At 39.6% G+C, this 19,455-nt stretch overlaps 1 protein-coding gene across 1 annotated transcript; it reads right to left on the bottom strand.

Moving 5' to 3' along the window:
- Positions 1-478: 478 nt before the first annotated feature.
- Positions 479-18,719, bottom strand: LOC134660689 (stabilizer of axonemal microtubules 1-like). Its single transcript, XM_063516470.1, has 13 exons — positions 18,557-18,719; positions 17,719-17,818; positions 16,854-17,057; positions 16,331-16,517; positions 11,683-11,825; positions 9,827-9,918; positions 9,383-9,493; positions 8,691-8,787; positions 4,139-4,325; positions 3,235-3,327; positions 2,544-2,656; positions 752-845; positions 479-671 (listed from the first exon to the last, which is right to left on the bottom strand). Exons 1-13 carry the CDS (start codon positions 18,562-18,564, stop codon positions 589-591), a joined length of 1,512 nt encoding a protein of 503 aa, XP_063372540.1. The 5' UTR covers positions 18,565-18,719; the 3' UTR covers positions 479-588.
- Positions 18,720-19,455: the final 736 nt, after the last annotated feature.

The raw sequence follows: 19,455 nt of genomic DNA, 5'->3' as shown, positions 1-19,455 counted from the left end.
TTTTGAGCCTTAACCCTTTCGACGCCAAGAATAAGTCAAGCCCACCATGTCGTGAACACTTATGTACGTACGTTGTAAATGTCATCTTCATGTGTTAAAATAAGGTTTATATTGGCTCGCTTGCCCTACGTTTTTAGCGTGTGAGTGACGTGTGGCGTTCAAAGGGTTAATGCATTTTATAAAGTGTTCTTATATTAATAAAATTCAAAATACCGAAAACGTTCTTTAATTTAAATAAAATAATTTACAACCAAAACTAGAATAGAGGCTTATACTAACCCTAATTACCCGTTAGATTTTAACAAATAACCTAGACAGTGTTTACCTAATGTCTGCGAATACCTACTCTTAAAAAAAACGTAAAAACACAAATCACAGCCTGATTTGGCGTACAGATGTACAAGTTTCAGAAAGTTTCCTAAATATCCTTTCTCCATATACAAAAATATGTGTAGGTAGTTTCCGAAATTACACCATGCGGAAATTTCGTTATTCTGGAAACTTTCCGACGGCACATCAGTGAGTTGGCGCCATTTTGAGACGGGCGCCATTTTGAACACGCTCAATTTGGAGGCAATATGGCGGCGGCTAGCTGCAGCACGCCGCTCTTGGGAACGCGCACGCGCAGGGGTCCGTGGCGATGCACTCCGCTGGGCACGTGCAGTCGCACGCTGGAAGAAATATTTCAATATGTAACTATGCACAATTATGTCCTTTCTGGGAACAGAGGATAGGGGAGGAGGTGTCTTACGTTTGCAATCACCGTAGCTGCAGGGGTCGATGTACTGAGAGCAGTCCTCTCCGGGCGGCAAGAACGACGACCTGTAGACCGTCGTCGCGTCGATCTGTGGGAAAACACGGGACGTAATTAATTGTGGCAGTTCTCAACCTCTTGTCTATCTATGATAAGTTGATAAGGGTCCTGGCCGAATTTTTAGTCATCTTTTTGCATTATTTGGTATCAGCGTAATTCGTCCCATTCGTTTTTCGTTCATTTCTTATGTCCGTCTCATTCTGTGTTCGTCACTCATTCTTTATTCGTCTCGATCGCTATATGTCCCTATCGTCTTAAGTACAATTATGTAACCTGTCTCTTTCTTAACAAGTCTTTTTCGTTTTTCGTCACGGTCTTCCTAGGACTCATTCTTTCTTATTCCCTTTCGATTTTTGTCTCATTCACTTATTCGTCTCATTTTTTTTCATGCATTCGTTATTAGTCACATTCGTGATTAGTCTCATTCATTTTCAGTCTAATTCTAAGTTCGTTACATTCGTTTTGCGTCTCGTTTTCTTAGTTTTTGTGGCTGCGGAATTAGAAAATTTGCGTTTCAAAAATCATGGCCAACATCTTGATGTTGGCCATGATTTTATTGTAAACGAATACCATGCCGATTATTGACGGCATATCAAAATCTATGAATGCAGTTATTCTTATTTTTTCATATGAAATAATGTTTATCTTGAGAAAAATTAACTATCTTAAGTATCTTAAGTCCCAGACCCTTCAGGGCCCTCATTTTTTTCCGTTCTGTATATGTACGGGACATATAAACTTCAATTTGTTTATGAATTCCGATCCGGAGGACATATGAATAGCAACTAAGACCTACTAGTACGGGACGATTAGCGAACGTGCCCAAAAAAGAACGGAACGAGTTACCATTAAAGACAAAAAAAGAGTGAGACGAATAACGAAAGTGACTAAAGATAAAGTGCGAATGATACCAAAAAAGAGAGACACAAACAAAGACATAGTCCTAGGAAGACCGTGACGAAAAACGAAAAAGACTTGTTAAGAAAGAGACAGGTTACATAATTGTACTTAAGACGATAGGGACATATAGCGATCGAGACGAATAAAGAATGAGTGACGAACACAGAATGAGACGGACATAAGAAATGAACGAAAAACGAATGGGACGAATTACGCTGATACCCATTATTTCGAGAATGATTCTTTCTGTTTTATATACAGCACAACCGAAGCGAAGTTTGAACCCACGATTTTTGTAAACGTAAAGCGCGACATCTAGCCTCGTATTATATAAGACCCAAGGCAATTATGGCGCTTTTTAATTTCGAACTTTCTTGAGTTCAAAACTCGAGTTTAATTTGTACTTGTACAAGTACACGGGGACTTACGACTCTTACGAGGCTAAGTGTAAGGCCTGAGTGGACGCTCGAGTTGGGCGTGCAGCGGGGCGGGGCGTGCGGCGTGCATGTTAAACAAATGCAAGCGTATAGGAGCGGCCTTAGTACACGCTGCTCACATCACTTGTGAGCCCGACGCCACGCTGCACGCCCCGCCGAACGCTCCGCTTCGAGCGTCCACTCAGGCTTTAGGTACACTAAGTAGGTACAATACAAGACGACGACAACGCTTCATACCTTGTCTGTCGATGTTGAGTCGAAGTGATGGTTCGTGTCGCATTTCCGTTTGCTGTTTTAACACTCAAGAATGGGCATAGGTAGTACTATTTATTTACATAACAGGTACCTAATTACCTACATAGGAAACCAAGGTGGATGGCACTATTACATACCTTCTGGCACGGCTTCTGGTACTGGCCCTTGCAGGCCCAGGGCGGCCGCTGCGGCGCCGGCGCGCACACCGGCTGGTACGACAGCTTGTGGGTCGTTGAACCCTCCATCTTGGCTGAAACGTATATTAAGCAGTGCTATTTCACTCTGTTCTAGCGCACTCGGCTCACGATTGCTCGTAGCAGTTTTTCGACGCCAACGACGGATATATCCGAACCGCAGGTCCAACGCTAAAGACGGATTAATCCGTCACAGAACAACAGACGTGCATATGCATAATAAAGTTGAATTTCAGTTTTGACACTGCGGTGACGTGGCGTCCGAAGTGACAGCTTTTGTGTTTGACACGGCGTCGAAAAGTGCACAGTCTAGGCTAAATGTCGAATACAAATCTGTGGCTTTAATGAAAAGGGATGTAAGTTCCAAACAGCTCTGGTTAAGAAGTAAGAAGTGTTTTTTTATGGAACTTAGCGACACTTGTATACCCCTTTTCACAAGAGCAACAGAAATAGGTAGAGTCAGACCAAGATAACTCTGCAACTGCGATTTTGGTAGCACAGACTGCAAGTGTTAATTGAAACGTCATAATTTAATAGAAGTTTGACGTTTATTCAGTAATTCGTTTAAAATAGCATTTGCACAGGCTGTGCTATGAAAATCGCTGCAACGTTAGCTTGGTCTGACGCTAGTTACCTGCAGGTTTCTCGTAGCACTTGACAGGTGCGAAGGAGGCCGCGGGCGGCGCGGGGCCCGGGTTGATGTACGACATACGATTCACGGTACGGTCTGCGAAAGAGAACACACACAGAAGAACGTAATTACAATAAGGTAAGGTCAAACCTTGAGTTGCCATGGTTACCAGTACAATTTGACACTGGGGTAACGGTTTAACCGTTTAATCCCGGTTTATTGGGATGGTGCAAATGGCCCTAAGGGTAATTTCATGGATTCTAGAGTTTACATTTCTCGTGAGCTCATGTGAACTTTGGCGCCTTTTTAGGGTTCCGTACCCAAAGGGTAAAAACGGGACCCTATTACTAAGACTCCGCTGTCCGTCCGTCCGTCCGTCCGTCCGTCCGTCCGTCCGTCTGTCTGTCACCAGGCTGTATCTCACGAACCGTGATAGCTAGACAGTTGAAATTTTCACAGATGATGTATTTCTGTTGCCGCTATAACAACAAATACTAAAAACAGAATAAAATAAAGATTTAAGTGGGGCTCCCATACAACAAACGTGATTTTTGACCGAAGTTAAGCAACGTCGGGCGGGGTCAGTACTTGGACGGGTGACCGTTTTTTTGCTTGTTTTGCTCTATTTTTTGTTGATGGTGCGGAACCCTCCGTGCGCGAGTCCGACTCGCACTTGGCCAGTTTTTTTTGTTGCAAGTAAACTTTGGTGTACCTACCTACCTCAGGGCATTCACGGGACTACCAATTTTCCTAACTAGTGTAGATAATAAGTAAACTTAGTCTAAAACGATCGAAACGCAACTGTCACTGTCGCACTAATATGGAAGAGTGATAGAGATACAAAGCGTTTCGTTATCGAAGCGATAGCGATTGTCAGCTTGGCTAGGCCTGCTGGCCGTACACTTACTTTCAAACGGCGACTCGACGCAATGGAACTTGGGCGGCGGCTTGCACGATTCCCTGATGGCCGAGGGTTTGGGCACGTAGTCGTGGCGCTGCGTGGTGATGGCCTGCATGGGGCCCTGTCCCCACATGTCGTGGTGGCACGGCCGGATCGGCTGCGTCACGCACACCGGGTTCGGCAGGAAGGACAGCTGAGTACAAACGCACCTTTGTTAACCTTTTCAACGCCAAGAGCCACTAAAGTGGTCGAGTGCTGTCGTGCCCATGACGCCAACAGCCACTAAAAAGGCTATGACGGACGCTGTCAAAGCAATTTTCCTGCTGACAGATAAGGTTTATTTTCGCTCTTCATATTGCAACCATTTGGCGTATAAGCCACATTTTAGCATGGGACGAAAAGCGTTGAAAAGGTTAACGAATTAGTACCAGATCTTAGATCCCGTTTTCTAAGGGGACCTTGCATTTTGGAGACAAAGCAAACCGCTTGGAACAGGTGTTCCTGGGGGTGATCTGAGCTGATTTTGCCCGGTTGCCGAGAGGTCCCCCATAGCAGGTGGGCAGGGGAGGGGGGGGAAAAGTGCCTCCGGCGCGCCTCACTCTAAATTGTATATCTGCATACATCTAGCAACTATATCAAGTTTGGTGTCTTTTTCGTGTAATTCGAGGATAAGGAATTCATTTCTGTGACTAAATTTTCACTCACCCATACAAAAAATACGAGAAATTCAAAATTCAAAAAAAATCTTTACACTTTTTTTTTCGAAAATCCTCTACAGAATTAAAAGTATGAGGATTTGCTCTAGAAAAAAATACCTGTGAATAGCCCAGTTATCCTTCTATATAGAATAATAAACTTGTCAGACATTTTTCTTTTATAACTCTCGTTAAAATAAATGTTTTGTGTCGCGCGGCGTACCTGCATTGTAAGAGCGGTATGCAGCTTTAGGATTTTTAAGCAGATTTCTGATAAGTTGTTATTGTTCTGGTTGTAGATTAAATTAATAAATTACTTTTGGACGTGATAAATTAAATATATAAATAAAAATATTGGGAAAACTTTCGAGCGTAGAGTTATTATAAATGTGATAAAATTTTAACATATTTTTAGTTACCTAGGAGATTTTTTTAAACTTTATTGCACAAATTTACACAAAAAAAGTACAAATGGCGGACTTAACGTCTTGAGGCATTCTCTGCCAGTCAACCATTGGGCTAAACAGAGACAATATTGGCAACGCCTGCTCAATATTTCCTTGTTTGCCTTATTTAAATCCCTCCGTTACAGCAGGATATGCGCTCCAAGCTTGAAATACGATTTTTTTCCCTTTCCACACAAAAAAGAAACAGTGTCGCAACCTGAAAAGGCGTGGAAGAATGGCAAAACTTCTGTCCTTTCTGGTCCTGTAAAATTAATTATAATATCTAGGAGACCGAGCTTTGCTCGGAAAACATAAAAACTCAAAAATGCGCGTTTTCACAGAGATAAGACCTAGCTATATCGATTTATCGCCCCCGAAAACCCCCATATAGCCAATTTCATCGAAATCGTTAGAGCCGTTTCCGAGATCCCCGAAATATATATATAAATAAATATACATATACATAAATAAATAAACACAAATTGCTCGTTTAAGGGTATTATATTATTATAATATATTATAGATACCTATCTATGCGTTACAAATAAAATCATATTATATTTAAAGAAAGTTTGCAGCACGTGACCAATTGCCCACATGACCTGTTTCGTACTGCGGTGACATATTTATTTTATTTACAATTAATGGAGGAACTACAAAAGTTACCTACCTAAAGAAGCTGCAATAGCATGGCACAAGAGAAACTGGCGATTCTTTCCTGTGCCAATATGTACCCATAACTCCTGGAGCTCCGGCAATTGTGATAAACATGTAATCAACAGTAGCAGAGATAAACAAAAACGAGATCCAAGTAGCCACGAGGAAGCAGACATGCGCATGATGGTCCATGTCGCTGATGCTGTAGCCCAAGGTCACACAAAAAATATGTTACGCACAGTGGATACTGATGTCGTTGTTCTCGCAGTTGCATTGCATGTACATCACACTTGCCGGAGCTCCAGGAGTTATGGGTACATATTGGTACAGGAAAGAATCACCAGTTCCTCCCGTGCCATGCTATTGCAGCTTCTTTGGGTAACTTATGTAGTTCATAGATATATAATTTATTTTAAAGGACCAAAAAGGACAGAAGTCATGCCATTCTTCCTCGCCTTTTCAGGTTGTGACACTGTTTTTTTTGCGTGGAAAGGGGAAAAAAGCGTATTTCAAGCTTGGAGCGCATATCCTGCTGTAACTGAGGTATTTAAATACAGCAAACAAGGCAATATTGAGCAGGCGTTGCCAATAATGGAAACAATTGTTATTGTCTTGTATGACAAGTAAGAGTCTTACAATATTAGTCTGAACAGATTTGAATTACGAGGTGTGAATTGGTCCCTAGACATTATTTTAACACTATGCATTTTGTTACTGATTTCAGATCAGGTATAAGTGTAAATGAGTGCCGTTAAGTACTTTTTACAAAAAGAAATCTCCAGTAAGAGAATCTGTCTCCAACGGAAGATGCGCTACGTAAACATATTCTCCGTGCAGTTTACCAAAGAGGCTATTTTTGGGGACAGATGATAGCCCCTCAGCAACAGCTACCATGCCCTGCTGACTGGGGCTCGTCCAAACAAAATGGTTATTGAGAGTATTTGAGAGCCCATATGGACAAGCCTACCTGCGCGCGGCGGCTGCTGCTTGTTTAGAGCTTATTCGTTGCCGCTGCAAAACAAAATGCACAGGGAGGAGCAACTGCATTAAAAAACCGGCCAAGTGCGAGTTGGACTCGCGTTCCAAGGGTTCCGTCTATTAAGTCCGACTCCCGCTTGACTGCACATTTGCACGGACCTATGTGCATTTTTTGTCAGACATATCCTAACTAAATATGTTAATTTTATCACAATTATAATAACTCTACTGGCGAAAGTGTTCCCAACATCTTTATTTATATGAATTTAAAAATGGAAAAATTACTGTCTTTGGTGAGACTTGAACTCACGGCGTATTTTTTAGTATTTTTTCCAATTTTTAATTTATTCTGAGCATAATAGCATCGGTCGCAGACATTTCTGCTTCTTAAAAAAAAAAATTAAATTGTATATATCAAGTCCAGAAGTAATTTATTAATGTTATCTACAACCAGAAGCATAACAAACTTATCAGAAATCATCTAAACATACTTAAAAATCCTCAAAGCTGCTTACCGCTCTTACAATGCCGGTACGCCGCGCGACACAAAACATTTTTTTTAACAGGGTTATAAAAGAAAAATGTTTAACAAGTTTACTATTATATATAGTAGAATAACTGGGCTATTCACAGGTATTTTTTTTCTAGGGCAAATCCTCATACTTTTAATTCTGTAGAGGATTTTCGAAAAAAAAAATGTAAAGATTTTTTTTGAATTTTGAATTTCTCGTATTTTTTGTATGGGTGAGTGAAAATTTAGTTACATAAATGAATTCCTTATCCTCGAATTACACGAAAAAGACACCAAACTTGATATAGTTGCTAGATGTATGCAGATATAAAATTTAGAGTGAGGCGCGCCGGAGGCACTTTTCCCCCCCCTCCCCTGCCCACCTGCTAGGGGGGACCCCTCGGCAACCGGGCTAAATCAGCTCAGATCGACAACAGGAACACCAGTTCCAAGCGGTTTGCTTTGTCTCCAAAATGCAAGGTGGTGGACCTTAGATCTCTTGCTAAATTCTGTAAGTGAAGCTGTGTTTTTATCGAGCCCTATGTAAGTCTCGCTATTATCGCTTTTAGTCTAAGTAGGTAGATTTTAAGGCAGCAGTGGTGACTTTTATACAAAAATTGACAAATGAAATGGACAACAGGAAGGCTAGGTTTTCCATATAAATCTATCACTTCCTTCATGATGGCTTGTATGACGAATCGGTATTAATTACAATATGATAAGGTACCTATGTTGACGAAATCGTCGACATACCATAAATGCATTGATGAATTGACTGAGTATGATATTGCCGCCTTCAAACTAACAGTCTGTAAAGTACTCTAGTCTGAAACAGGGATGTTGCGGATGCGGATGCGGATTTTTAAAGGTTCACATCCGCGGATGCGGATGTCAAGATAGTACCATAAAAAACGTCAAATATTACATTTTAGTAATTTTTATTTCAAAAAACCGGCCAAGTGCGAGTCGGACTCGCGTTCTAAGGGTTCCGTACATTAAGTCCGACTCACGCTTGACTGCTCATTTTAATAGGTTTTTGGTTAATGATTAAATTACCTAGCAGTCTAGCACTTACGCCGATGCTAAGACGTTCCTGTACCGACCTGTTCCACATCCGCATCCGCATTAAATCCGCATCGATTTTATGCGGATGCGGATGTTGAAAATAATGCGGAAGCTCCGCGGTTGCAGATGCGGATGCGGATATTCGCAACATCCCTGGTCTGAAAGACGAGCAGCCTAGTTAAATTGAGGACAGCAGATATTGGCACCTTCTGCACGGTGTCACCCTCCATCATGGCTGTGGACGGAACTAGATTGGGCACCGGCTTCACCGGCGAAGGGATCGGGGCTGCCGCCGGCAAGTAGCTGCAACCAAGAGGAATCTTAACTTTATAGAATAGAACAGAATAAAATTTATTCAGGACGCTTATACAACATTTTACAAAAACATGTCACAAAAAAGGTTTAAAACGTCGCTGAAAAGGTTTCCACTCAGCTTGGTGTCAAGGTATCTTATGAGTACCTTGAGGCTCGTCTTCCGTGGAAACCCTCTCATTGATGGATGGATGGACGCCTAGGCACCATAAGGAACTCATTCTTAACTTTCTCGTCTTTTTTATATTTAACTCTAACCAAACCTTAGTTGTAGCTTTCAACACCGCTTGGTACGCTAATTAATCAAATACCTATTACTTATTTGCGGTAGCCGACTAGCCATTGCAACCTAGAGAGGACACTAAAGATTATTGAGATTAGTGCCAGTTGCACCATCCGCACTTGACAGAATGATCAACGTCACCCGGCGCGCCGCGGCGGTTTACTATGAAACTTTCCATACAATACAATTTAGCGAACTCTCTAACGATGACAAACAGTTTGATGCAACTGGCCCATATAGTGTTGCAACTGTTGTATCTGGGAGCATATCCTCATCAATGGAATACATTTTATAGTTTCACACCTGTTCTTGTAAATGGTCTGCGTATCGAATCTCTTGGAGGACGTCACGGGGTTACCGCAAGAATCAGGAATGATCGCGCGTCGCCGGCAATCGCTTTCCGCGTTCAAGTAACTGCACAAAATGTTAATGTAAATATTACCTATGTAATTTATCTAATATATAAGCATTGCAGCCTAAATAAATTTGTAAATACTTTCGAGAAAAACTGTTTCATCTACAGCTGGAATCTGAAATGATTATGAAGTGTATTATGGCATGTCAAATTGTGGGTGTTAATGACATATGTGAACCAATGTTTTTGAATTGGTTAGATTTATTTATTGGCCATACTGATGTGTAGTAAGTAGGTAATGTAAAATTTCTAGAGCGCTTTTATTTAAGTTAGGTTAGGTTAGAAAGAAGAATGGCAATGATAAGATGTAATATACGTTACACTAACTATACCTCATAGTGTAAGTAGTGCTAGCGTCTAACTTCTGGCACGGCTTCTGATATTGACCCCGACACGCCCACGGGAGTGGCTCCTTCGGATTTATCTAAAGACCCAACAACATGATTTTATTGCAACAACAGCTATTCTCATCATCTAAATCAGGAATCTCTAAACTGGTGCCCTATTGATATTCCGAGAAAAATTACGCCGATTTTTGTTTCGCCGACAACGATTCGCCGACGGGTTGTTTGGCAGAGTAACGATTGGCCGAATCTCATTACGCATAATAGTCGTTTGCGAGAGTAGTCAATAAGCAGAACATTGATACGCATATTTACTATTCGTAGAATAATCATTTAGTAACTGTCATAATTACCCGAGAAACCATTGGTCGAAACACAATAGGTCGAATGTTCATTTGGCATATTATTGACTAGCAGAACTTAGAACTTCCCCCGGAGTTACACACAATATTTTTCATCACACTTGCGAAGAAAGAACTAAATTTTAATCGAAATAATTATAAACTAAGGTGAGAGTTCAAATATTTTGATGAAGTGTACCTGATGATGATGATTGTTTTGATGATAATGATGATGATTTACTTCAAGTAATATGTTCAGCGATTACTCCGGCACCCATGGTCCGATTTGAGTAAGTTACCTTCGAGGTATTCCCATGATAATTTTCTTCTTTAATCTTTATTCTGAGGAATTGAGGGAACTTCTAAATTTTTAAAGGCTGTGTATTATGATTTGGATATTTTCTAAAGTAACTCAAGCATTTCCTCCCGAAATCCACCAATTTGATGTAGTGCAATTGTAGCCTTACGACGAGTCTGACACTACATATTCGCTAATTTCTTCGTAACTTACTTTATATACATATGTATCTACTTAACGCATTTAATTAAAAAATGATAATATTTTATATCTTATCTTATTTATACCTTTTGTTGCGAAAATAAAATTATATGTATAATGTGAAAGGTTATTCGACTAAACATTGCTTAAACGAAACAGTTACTCTGCCAAATGGAAATCGTCCGATAATAGTTCAGCTAATTTACACAGAAGCGAACTGAACTGTATGTGAACCAAGACTTTGCGTAACGTTAGTCGACCAAAAGTTACATTTACAAATAAATGACTCTGCGAAACGATGTTCGGCGAATCGTTGTCGGCGAATCGTTGTCGGCGAATCGATAATCTGCTAAAAGTTTCTCGGAGAATCATTAGGTACCCCTCTAAACTACAACGCGGTAGAGCCGAAAGCTTGGCCAGAAATAAGCGACCATAACCGTAAAAAGATTCTCGCCCTTACCAGGCGTGGCACACTCCGCGATTTCGACGCTTTGCTACAGGTAGCAAAGCGACGGTGGCTAAAAGTACATCCGTTCCGCCCCAATTTTGGGGAAAGCCATAAGCCGCGCGTGGCGCTGTCGCCACCTAGCGGCCATATGTGTGCTGATCGTAACAGACGCGTTTTGTTAGAGAGTGAGTCTTCTGTACTTAGTACTATTATTTATTCTGTGCCCTTACGAAGAATTTATCTAAATTAATTTAAGTGTGATCCTTGAGTCAACGCCTAATCTACATAGGTATACGTACTACTGTAAAGTGTCATTCTAGAGAACTTACCTACTATGTAAACAAACCGCCATATTGAAACTGTTAAAAAATATGAATTTACTAGTGACTTTTTTTTACATAGTTAGCAAGTTCCAAAGAATGACATTTTATAATCTTTAAATACGGATAGTACCTATTCGAAAGTATGAAAAAGGTGATGTACTATACCTAAAATGTCTACCGAGAAAACGAATAGTCTACGACGTCTACCTACGTGTTCATAAATGGTCTGTTACCGGGACAGGCATGTAGCTCATCTTGTGTGTGGTAGAGCCGTCCATTTTCGCGACGGGCTTCTCATAGCAGCGCTCGGGCGCAAACGACTTCACCAGCGGCACCCGCTCGGGAGGCAGGTACGACAGCTTGTTCACCGTGCGATCTGAAATGTTGCATTAACGTAGCACGAGATATTGATTGAAACAACCAATCAGGAAACAAAACGAGGTATTTTAACTTTCCTCGTTTTCTAGATATCAGTCTAAAACGAAATGTTGGTATTTTTGTAAATCGGGTACCTACTTAGGTACCTACTTATTTAGGACCTTTTTTTAGGGTTCCGTAGCCAAATGGCAAAAAACGGAACCCTTATAGATTCGTCATGTCTCTGTCTGTCTGTCTGTCTGTCCGTCTGTCCGTCCGTATGTCACAGCCACTTTTCTCCGAAACTATAAGGACTATACTGTTGACACTTGGTAAGTAGATGTATTCTGTGAACCGCATTCAGATTTTCACACAAAAATAGAAAAAAACAATAAATTTTGGGGGTTCCCCATACTTAGAACTGAAACTCAAAAAATTTTTTTTCATCAAACCCATACGTGTGGGGTATCTATGGATAGGTCTTCAAAAATGATATTGAGGTTCCTAATATAATTTTTTTTTCTAAACTGAATAGTTTGCGCGAGAGACACTTCCAAAGTGGTAAAATGTGTGTCCCCCCCCCCCCTGTAACTTCTAAAATAAGAGAATGATAAAACTAAAAAAAATATATGAAATATAGAAATAGAAATAGAAATATATTTATTTGCCATTAAATGTGGTATACAATGTTGTTACATTATTATTTATAGAGCCATACACATTTAGGCTTTAAAAAGCCATGCAAAGTGAAATTATATTAAATTTAAGTTTAATTTACATTATTATTTTTAAACATAAACATGCATTATTAAACTAGTTATAAAAAACTATTAAAAGTCTTAAAATTCTAAAATTATGAAGATACAGTTTTATCTAAAAATTCATTCAGACTGTAGTAACACTTGTCAACAAGGAAAGAGTACAGTTTGTTTTTAAATTTTTTAAGCGGTAGCTGTTTAAGCTCATCAGGCAGTGTGTTAAATATTTTAACGCACATTGCGTAACAGCTTTTATTTTTCATGACTGTATGCATATTAGGGAGTACTAGTCTGTCAGGATATCTAGTGTTAAAATGTGTTATATCTCTTTTCATGACGAACATATCGGGGTGCAATTTAACAAATACACAAACTTCATATATATAAATCGAGTGCACCGTTAACAATTTCAACTTAATAAATATATGATGTACATTACCATGTAAACTTCCACCGAAAATTGGTTTGAACGAGATCTAGTAAGTAGTTTTTTTTTAATACGTCATAAATCGCCTAAATACGGAACCCTTCATGGGCGAGTCCGATTCGCACTTGGCCGCTTTTTTTTAGTTTGTATCACTTGTGTGAGTCAATCGGTCCTCGCTAGAAATACGGGCGGCCGGTTGTTCTTTGTCGAATAGAGGATATAATAATGTTAGTTATTCGGTGGGTTTGGTGGGAGTAGTTGCCAAGCGGACCCCAGGCTCCCATGGGCCGTGGCATATGCCGGGACAACGCGAGGAAGATGATGATTCTTATTCTTACGGAATAATCCTGTGGGGCAACAGTACAGATGTTCCCTCCCTATTCATCTTGCAAAAAAAACTTATCCGCATAAGTACTAGGTAGTAAACATAAAACAAATTGATAGTTGTAAACCTCATTTTAAAGAACACAAAATACTTACCTTACCTTAGTCTTAGCCTTTATATCTTAGAAATATGCAAATTTGTCCGCAAACATCCAGTATTATATACCAAACGTGAAGATATACAGCTAACTTATACAATACACTAAGAAACAAATCAACGTTAATGCCACCACCCTCCCGATTAAAACTCCAGTCATCTGGCCCTTTATCAATGTCCATAAAGATATATAATAAACTACCACAAAATATAAAGGAAGAAAAGAAAGAACATTTATTTATAAGAAAATTAAAAGAAACCCTTATAAACAAAATCTACTAATATACACTGTCGACGAATATTTAAATGATAAGTTTTAAGATGTAATAAGATTACAATTTAATATTTTTATTTGTATTAGGTATAAGTTAGGTTAAGTAATATGCTATGCTCTTGCAGGGCTCATGTTTGAAACAACTCATTTGTTATTTAATACCCATATTATGTACAACATGCAAATAAAGAACTTGAAACTTGATGATGATAGTTATTCACTGGAATGTTCATAAAACAATTTATGTAAGTACCTACTTATTAATAATTCTGTCTATGCCGCCAGGTAAATTGTGCGTTGCCCTGTGGTATTTTGGCTGGGTATTAAACTTATTTAATTTGAAATAATCGGTGAAAATTTTGAGGTGAGGTATTTCAGCGAAACGTTGAAATATAAATTCAAGGAATTTATTATTTATGTTTATTGCCATTATAATTTTACAATAGGTACGAATTTATTAATCACGGTTATCTGTGTAGATCTAAATTACCTACTTAATGCACCTAAACGCAATTAATTATTAAAATCAGATCTGATAAGTAGGCAGTAAGTAGGTAGGATAATGGGATGACATGGCATGTAAGGCAAGAAAATATGATTATTGATTTAGGTGGTGCCCTATTGATATTCCGAGAAAAATTACGCCGATTTTTGTTTCGCCGACAACGATTCGCCGACGGGTTGTTTGGCAGAGTAAAGCCCTTGCTACACGGTCGCCGACAAGCCTTCTAACTGTCCTTGATCAGTTTTGGTCAAATTTTGTTGGAAACAACTGTCTACACGGTCCGTCCAAACCAAGGCCACGCGGTCTGAGGGGCTTGTCGGCGACCGTGTAGCAAGGGCTTAACGATTGGCCGAATCTCATTACGCATAATAGTCGTTTGCGAGTGTAGTCAATAAGCAGAACATGGATACGCATATTTACTATTCGTAGAATAATCATTTAGTAACTGTCATAATTACCCGAGAAACCATTGGTCGAAACACAATAGGTCGAATGTTCATTTGGCATTAATATTGACTAGCTGAACTTCTCTATTATTTATGACTATACTAGGACATGACTAACCTTTACAACAACTTTTAGTTTGAGTCTGATAAACATGGTTTTAGATACATTTAATTATCTAATAGTTCCGTTCCGATTTGAGTAATTCTTTTTTTGTTTAAAAGAAGTTACCTTCGAGGTAATACCATAATAATTTTGGTTCTGATCTGATGTTGGAATCCATGAGGAATTGACGGAACTCCTCAATTTTTAAAGGCATGTGTATTATGATTTCGGTATTTTCTAAACTCTAATAATGATTTGTTTTATTAATATGTACATTAACGACCTTTAAACTTTAAATTTAAAAATATTAGATATTTTTAAGTTTAAAAAATGAAATTACTTTCCATAAGTTTCTCTCAAAGCTGAACTTCGCGACCCCCTTGGACAAGTGCCGCGACCCCCCTGGGGGTCGCGACGCACACTTTGAAAAACACTGTTCTAAAGTAACTCAAGCATTTCCTTCCAAATCCACCAATTTGATGTAGTGCAATTGTAGCCTTACCACGAGTCTGACACTACATATTCGCTAACTGCTTTGTAACTCAGGTATTTTGTAAACATATACTTAACGCATTTATTTTAAAACTGATAATATTTTATATCATCCTTTTGTTTTGAAAATAACGACTTATATGTAAAATGTGAAACGTTATTCGACTAAACATTGCTTAAACGAAACGATTACTCTGCGAAATGGAAATCGTCCAATAATAGTTCTGCTAATTTACACAGAAGCGAACTGAACTGTAATGTGAACCAAGAGTCTACGTAACGTTGGTCGACCAAAAGTTACATTTACAAATAAATGACTCTGCGAAACGATGTTCGGCGAATCGTTGTCGGCGAATCGATAATCTGCTAAAAGTTTCTCGGAGAATCATTAGGTACCCGATTTAGGTACCTTCTGTAGAAAAACCTAACTAATTTGCTGATGACATTCACAGTTGACATCACAAGAATTCTTTGCCGGGTCAAACATGGCCGGATCTGTTGCGAAAGGCGCTAGAATTCCACTACTCTTTAGAGGTGGGGTCTTAGAGGGTAAGCTCTTTCTTTTAAACGAATTCCTTACAGGATTAACCTGGGAGACAACCTGGGTTGGGACTACTACTGGGTTCAAAGTAGAGTTCTTAATTGGATCGGCCTTGGAATTAACCTTTGCTGTTGCATAGTGCAGTAAATTGCGTACACTGGACGAGTCCTGGCTTTTTGAACGGCGCTTATTTTCAAACTGCATCTGAGCTGGCTCCATTTTGGAAACAGTTTGCGCTGTATCTAGGCTTTTAAAAGGCGGTTCTTTTGCTAGAACATGCTTAGAGGGAATTTGCTCCGTTGCATAGGGAGCTAGAGCTCCTTTATTTACTGAGAATTTTCTTTTAGAAGGTCTGTTACATTCACATCGCTCCTCGTTGACCCGGGGTAAGGTCGCAAAGTTAGGGGGATTTTGCAGGGCCTTCGAACTAATCTGATCAATCGCATACGGCGGTAACCTTTTACTCAACAAAGCTTGAAGACTCTCAGGGCTCTTACTTTCGAAAGGTTGCTCGACGCAGTGGAACTTCGGTGGCGGCTTGCAGCTTTCTCGAACCACGGAGGGTTTGGGCACGTAGTCGTGGCGCTGCGTGGTGATGGCCTGCATGGGGCCCTGTCCCCACATGTCGTGGTGGCACGGCCGGATCGGCTGCGTCACGCACACCGGGTTCGGTAGGAAGGATAACTGGAGAAAATGGTTAATTTTGGTTTAGAACTATTTTAGCAAACTGTAGCTGTGCTGCCACAGCTAAAGTATGTGTTATTAAATTTAATTAAACGGTAGGATAAACTCTACTCCTATGTATAAGTGAACAAAGTTTTAAACGAGAATCCCATTATGTTTCTGTACGCCCAGATTTTTGCCATCGGCAATAGGCAGGTGTAGTTACGACAGTTGTATATCAGAGAGCCTTCAACAGAAACCGACAGCTTGGTGTAAAGCGAGGTGCAAAATTTGCGTATTAGTAGTGGCCAGCAGACATCTGTAAACACACATCTGTCTCATAGGTTCATGAGCTACCTTCTGCACAGTGCATCCCTCCATAGGCTCGCAGCTCGGCACGAGGTTAGGCGCCGGTTTCCTGGCCACTCCGCGCAGATTCTTGCTGTCGCATGTCGGCAAATAGGAAAGCTTGTAGGTCGTGCAGCCTTCGACAGGAGCCGTCGGTTTGACGTAGCACCGGCGTGGGGCGTACGAGTCAGGAATCTTAGGTTGCTTGTAGCACTGGGGAAGGAAATGTAACAACAACCGCTTGAGAAAGGCATCTACGATATAGATGGTGCAAGTTTGCGTCCTAATAAGCTATGAAGTCTCTTCACGGTTTAAGCGCTTGAGCGATTTAGATGAAATTGCGTATGGAGATAGTTTGAGGCCCCGGAATGGACATGCATAGGAAGGACAGAAAAACTCTAATCAAGCTTTGGCTAAATACATCTACTTCATTTGTTCGCAGGTAAGTATATTAATCTCTTGTTCGAATTCACAAGAGCGATCGATATAGGCATCAAATATACCTACTATTGTTGCGGTAATACCCCTGTGCGTATGATACCTATAATCCTTCAGCGCTTTTGGCGGCTAAGTAAGGTTAAAGAAAGACGAATTAGTACCTAGTAATTACGTTTCTTTGTTGTCAAAATACCAATTCAGATTTACCAATATGTTTAAGTTTTGATTTTGTAATGATACAATTTCGCGTGTACCTACCAATCACGTCGTACGTCGTACCTATCATAACATAACAAGATCAAAACCATAACGATTTGTAAAACAGAATCAGCCTTCAGTTGAGAGCAAGGGATTAGTGTTCTAACTTGACTATAGAGTTATGAAAGATGACTATTTTAGACATATGAAAGTAATACCGGAATGAGTGGGTGGTTACCGGGTTGACTTTCGCAGGTTTGCCGCAGCAGCAGGTGCGGCAGGGGCACGGCCCGCCGGCCGGGGCGGGGGGCGCGGGGCACGCGGGGCATGGTACGCATCTGGATGACAACCAAATAATTATACAATAGGGATGTTGCCTGTTTTTACTTGTTGTGTTTTATATATAATTTCCATAGTCTCGTCATCTCATCATAAGTCATATCACTCTCAGATATCAGGTATTGAAATTACTGCATCCCAGCAATTATTACGACAGGACGTTGCCTAAGAACTAACGACTAGTGGTTAGGTGTCGTGTCTCGGAAGTTTCGGGGCTACTTAACTGCCGAATCCTACACAAGAGCAGATGATTCAACGGAGCCACGCCGTTTTGTCCCCAAAATAGTGTTTAGTTTTTATGTTTATGATTTTTTTGTATGTTGTATTTATGTATGTTGGTATATAAGATATATGTAAAAGTCCATACCTTGTTGCCTGACTCAAATTAAAAAATAGAATAAATAAATCTCACGGTAAGACCATAATTATGAAGCTATAACTCTGTCGATTCGCCCCTGTGCCGTAACCACATAGATTAACTTCTCAATTGACACTACACCTATTATGTAACAATGACACATACCTACAGTTTATAACCGACCTTCACACCTTCGCATAAAGTTCATGCATTTTGTCTCACAAATAGGTACAATTTTACACAACATTTCTAAGAAAGGTCTTCTAATACTTAACTACGCTAAATCGTACAAGTAGATACTTAATACATAGGGATCTTACGAAGCACCTGCGGCTGTCTTTTATAGCAAAGTTACCAAATAATGATAAATATTACTTACTCAGGCATGATTTAGTAGATAACACGTAAACGTGTCTAAAATATACTGAGTAAATAAAAAAATAACATAAAAACTAAATTGACTCTGAAAATAACTGAAAATAATTTTAAAAATACATTTCAATCGAAAGGTCCATAATATAAAAAATGACAGTAGGTATGACATAAGCTATTGTTTTGCTTGCACCTATTCAAAGTTCACAAATTGTTCTTTATTTAAATAATAACATGTTATGCATGTAGGTACCTAGTTATGTTACAAATTAAAAAGTTTGTAATGCCGGGACCACACTCGGGAAACGCTAATCAACTAGCGCTGGCGATACACCACGAAATTCAGTAGAAAAAGACAAACCAAAGAAAGTCTGCAGCGCTAGATTAAAAGTAGTTTTTAAAAATCAGTATGTGACAACACCACAGAAAATGGATTAAATAGTCTTGATACTTGTGAAATTTCTACCATATTTACCGTCTATGAAAAAATTAAGCTGTATGAACAGCTTAATTTTTATGGTAAAATAAATTTCATTCCAACAATAGATGTCACTATTAATATGTAGACATATACTAATATTGATAAATAATATTGGGAGAATGTGACATTTGGCTTCATCAAAATTAATAAGCTTTTGTAATATCCGCGACGGCGGTAAATAGGTACAGAGGGCCTACCGCGAACACCGAAGTTCTCAATATGCGAGCATCTTTCTCTTTTACTCCCATTAAGGCGTAATTAGATTGACAGAGAAATTGCCCGCAATTTGCGAACTAAAGTTTTCGGAAAAACGAAATAAACCATTAAAACAATAAATATATATTAAAAATTAATTTTAGCTTTAACTAGTAGGTACCCATGCCGTGAGCATAAGCATGGAGGTTGTGGGTTCGAGCTCAAAACCC

Source organism: Cydia amplana, chromosome 2, assembly GCF_948474715.1.
Source record: "Cydia amplana chromosome 2, ilCydAmpl1.1, whole genome shotgun sequence".
NCBI classification, from domain to species: domain Eukaryota; kingdom Metazoa; phylum Arthropoda; class Insecta; order Lepidoptera; family Tortricidae; genus Cydia; species Cydia amplana.
Note: the sequence above shows the minus strand (reverse complement) of the source record. Positions and strands in the feature narration are given on the sequence as shown.

What these genes read in the sequence shown, in the direction of transcription:
- LOC134660689 (XM_063516470.1), bottom strand. An exon ending in AACCTGCGAAAGTCAACCCG is followed by an intron (nt 17,058 to 17,718) that starts GTAACCACCCAC and finishes TTCCTTCCCCAG; the next exon opens with TGCTACAAGCAACCTAAGAT. An exon ending in ACCAGAAGCCGTGCCAGAAG is followed by an intron (nt 846 to 2,543) that starts GTATGTAATAGT and finishes GTTTTCCCACAG; the next exon opens with ATCGACGCGACGACGGTCTA.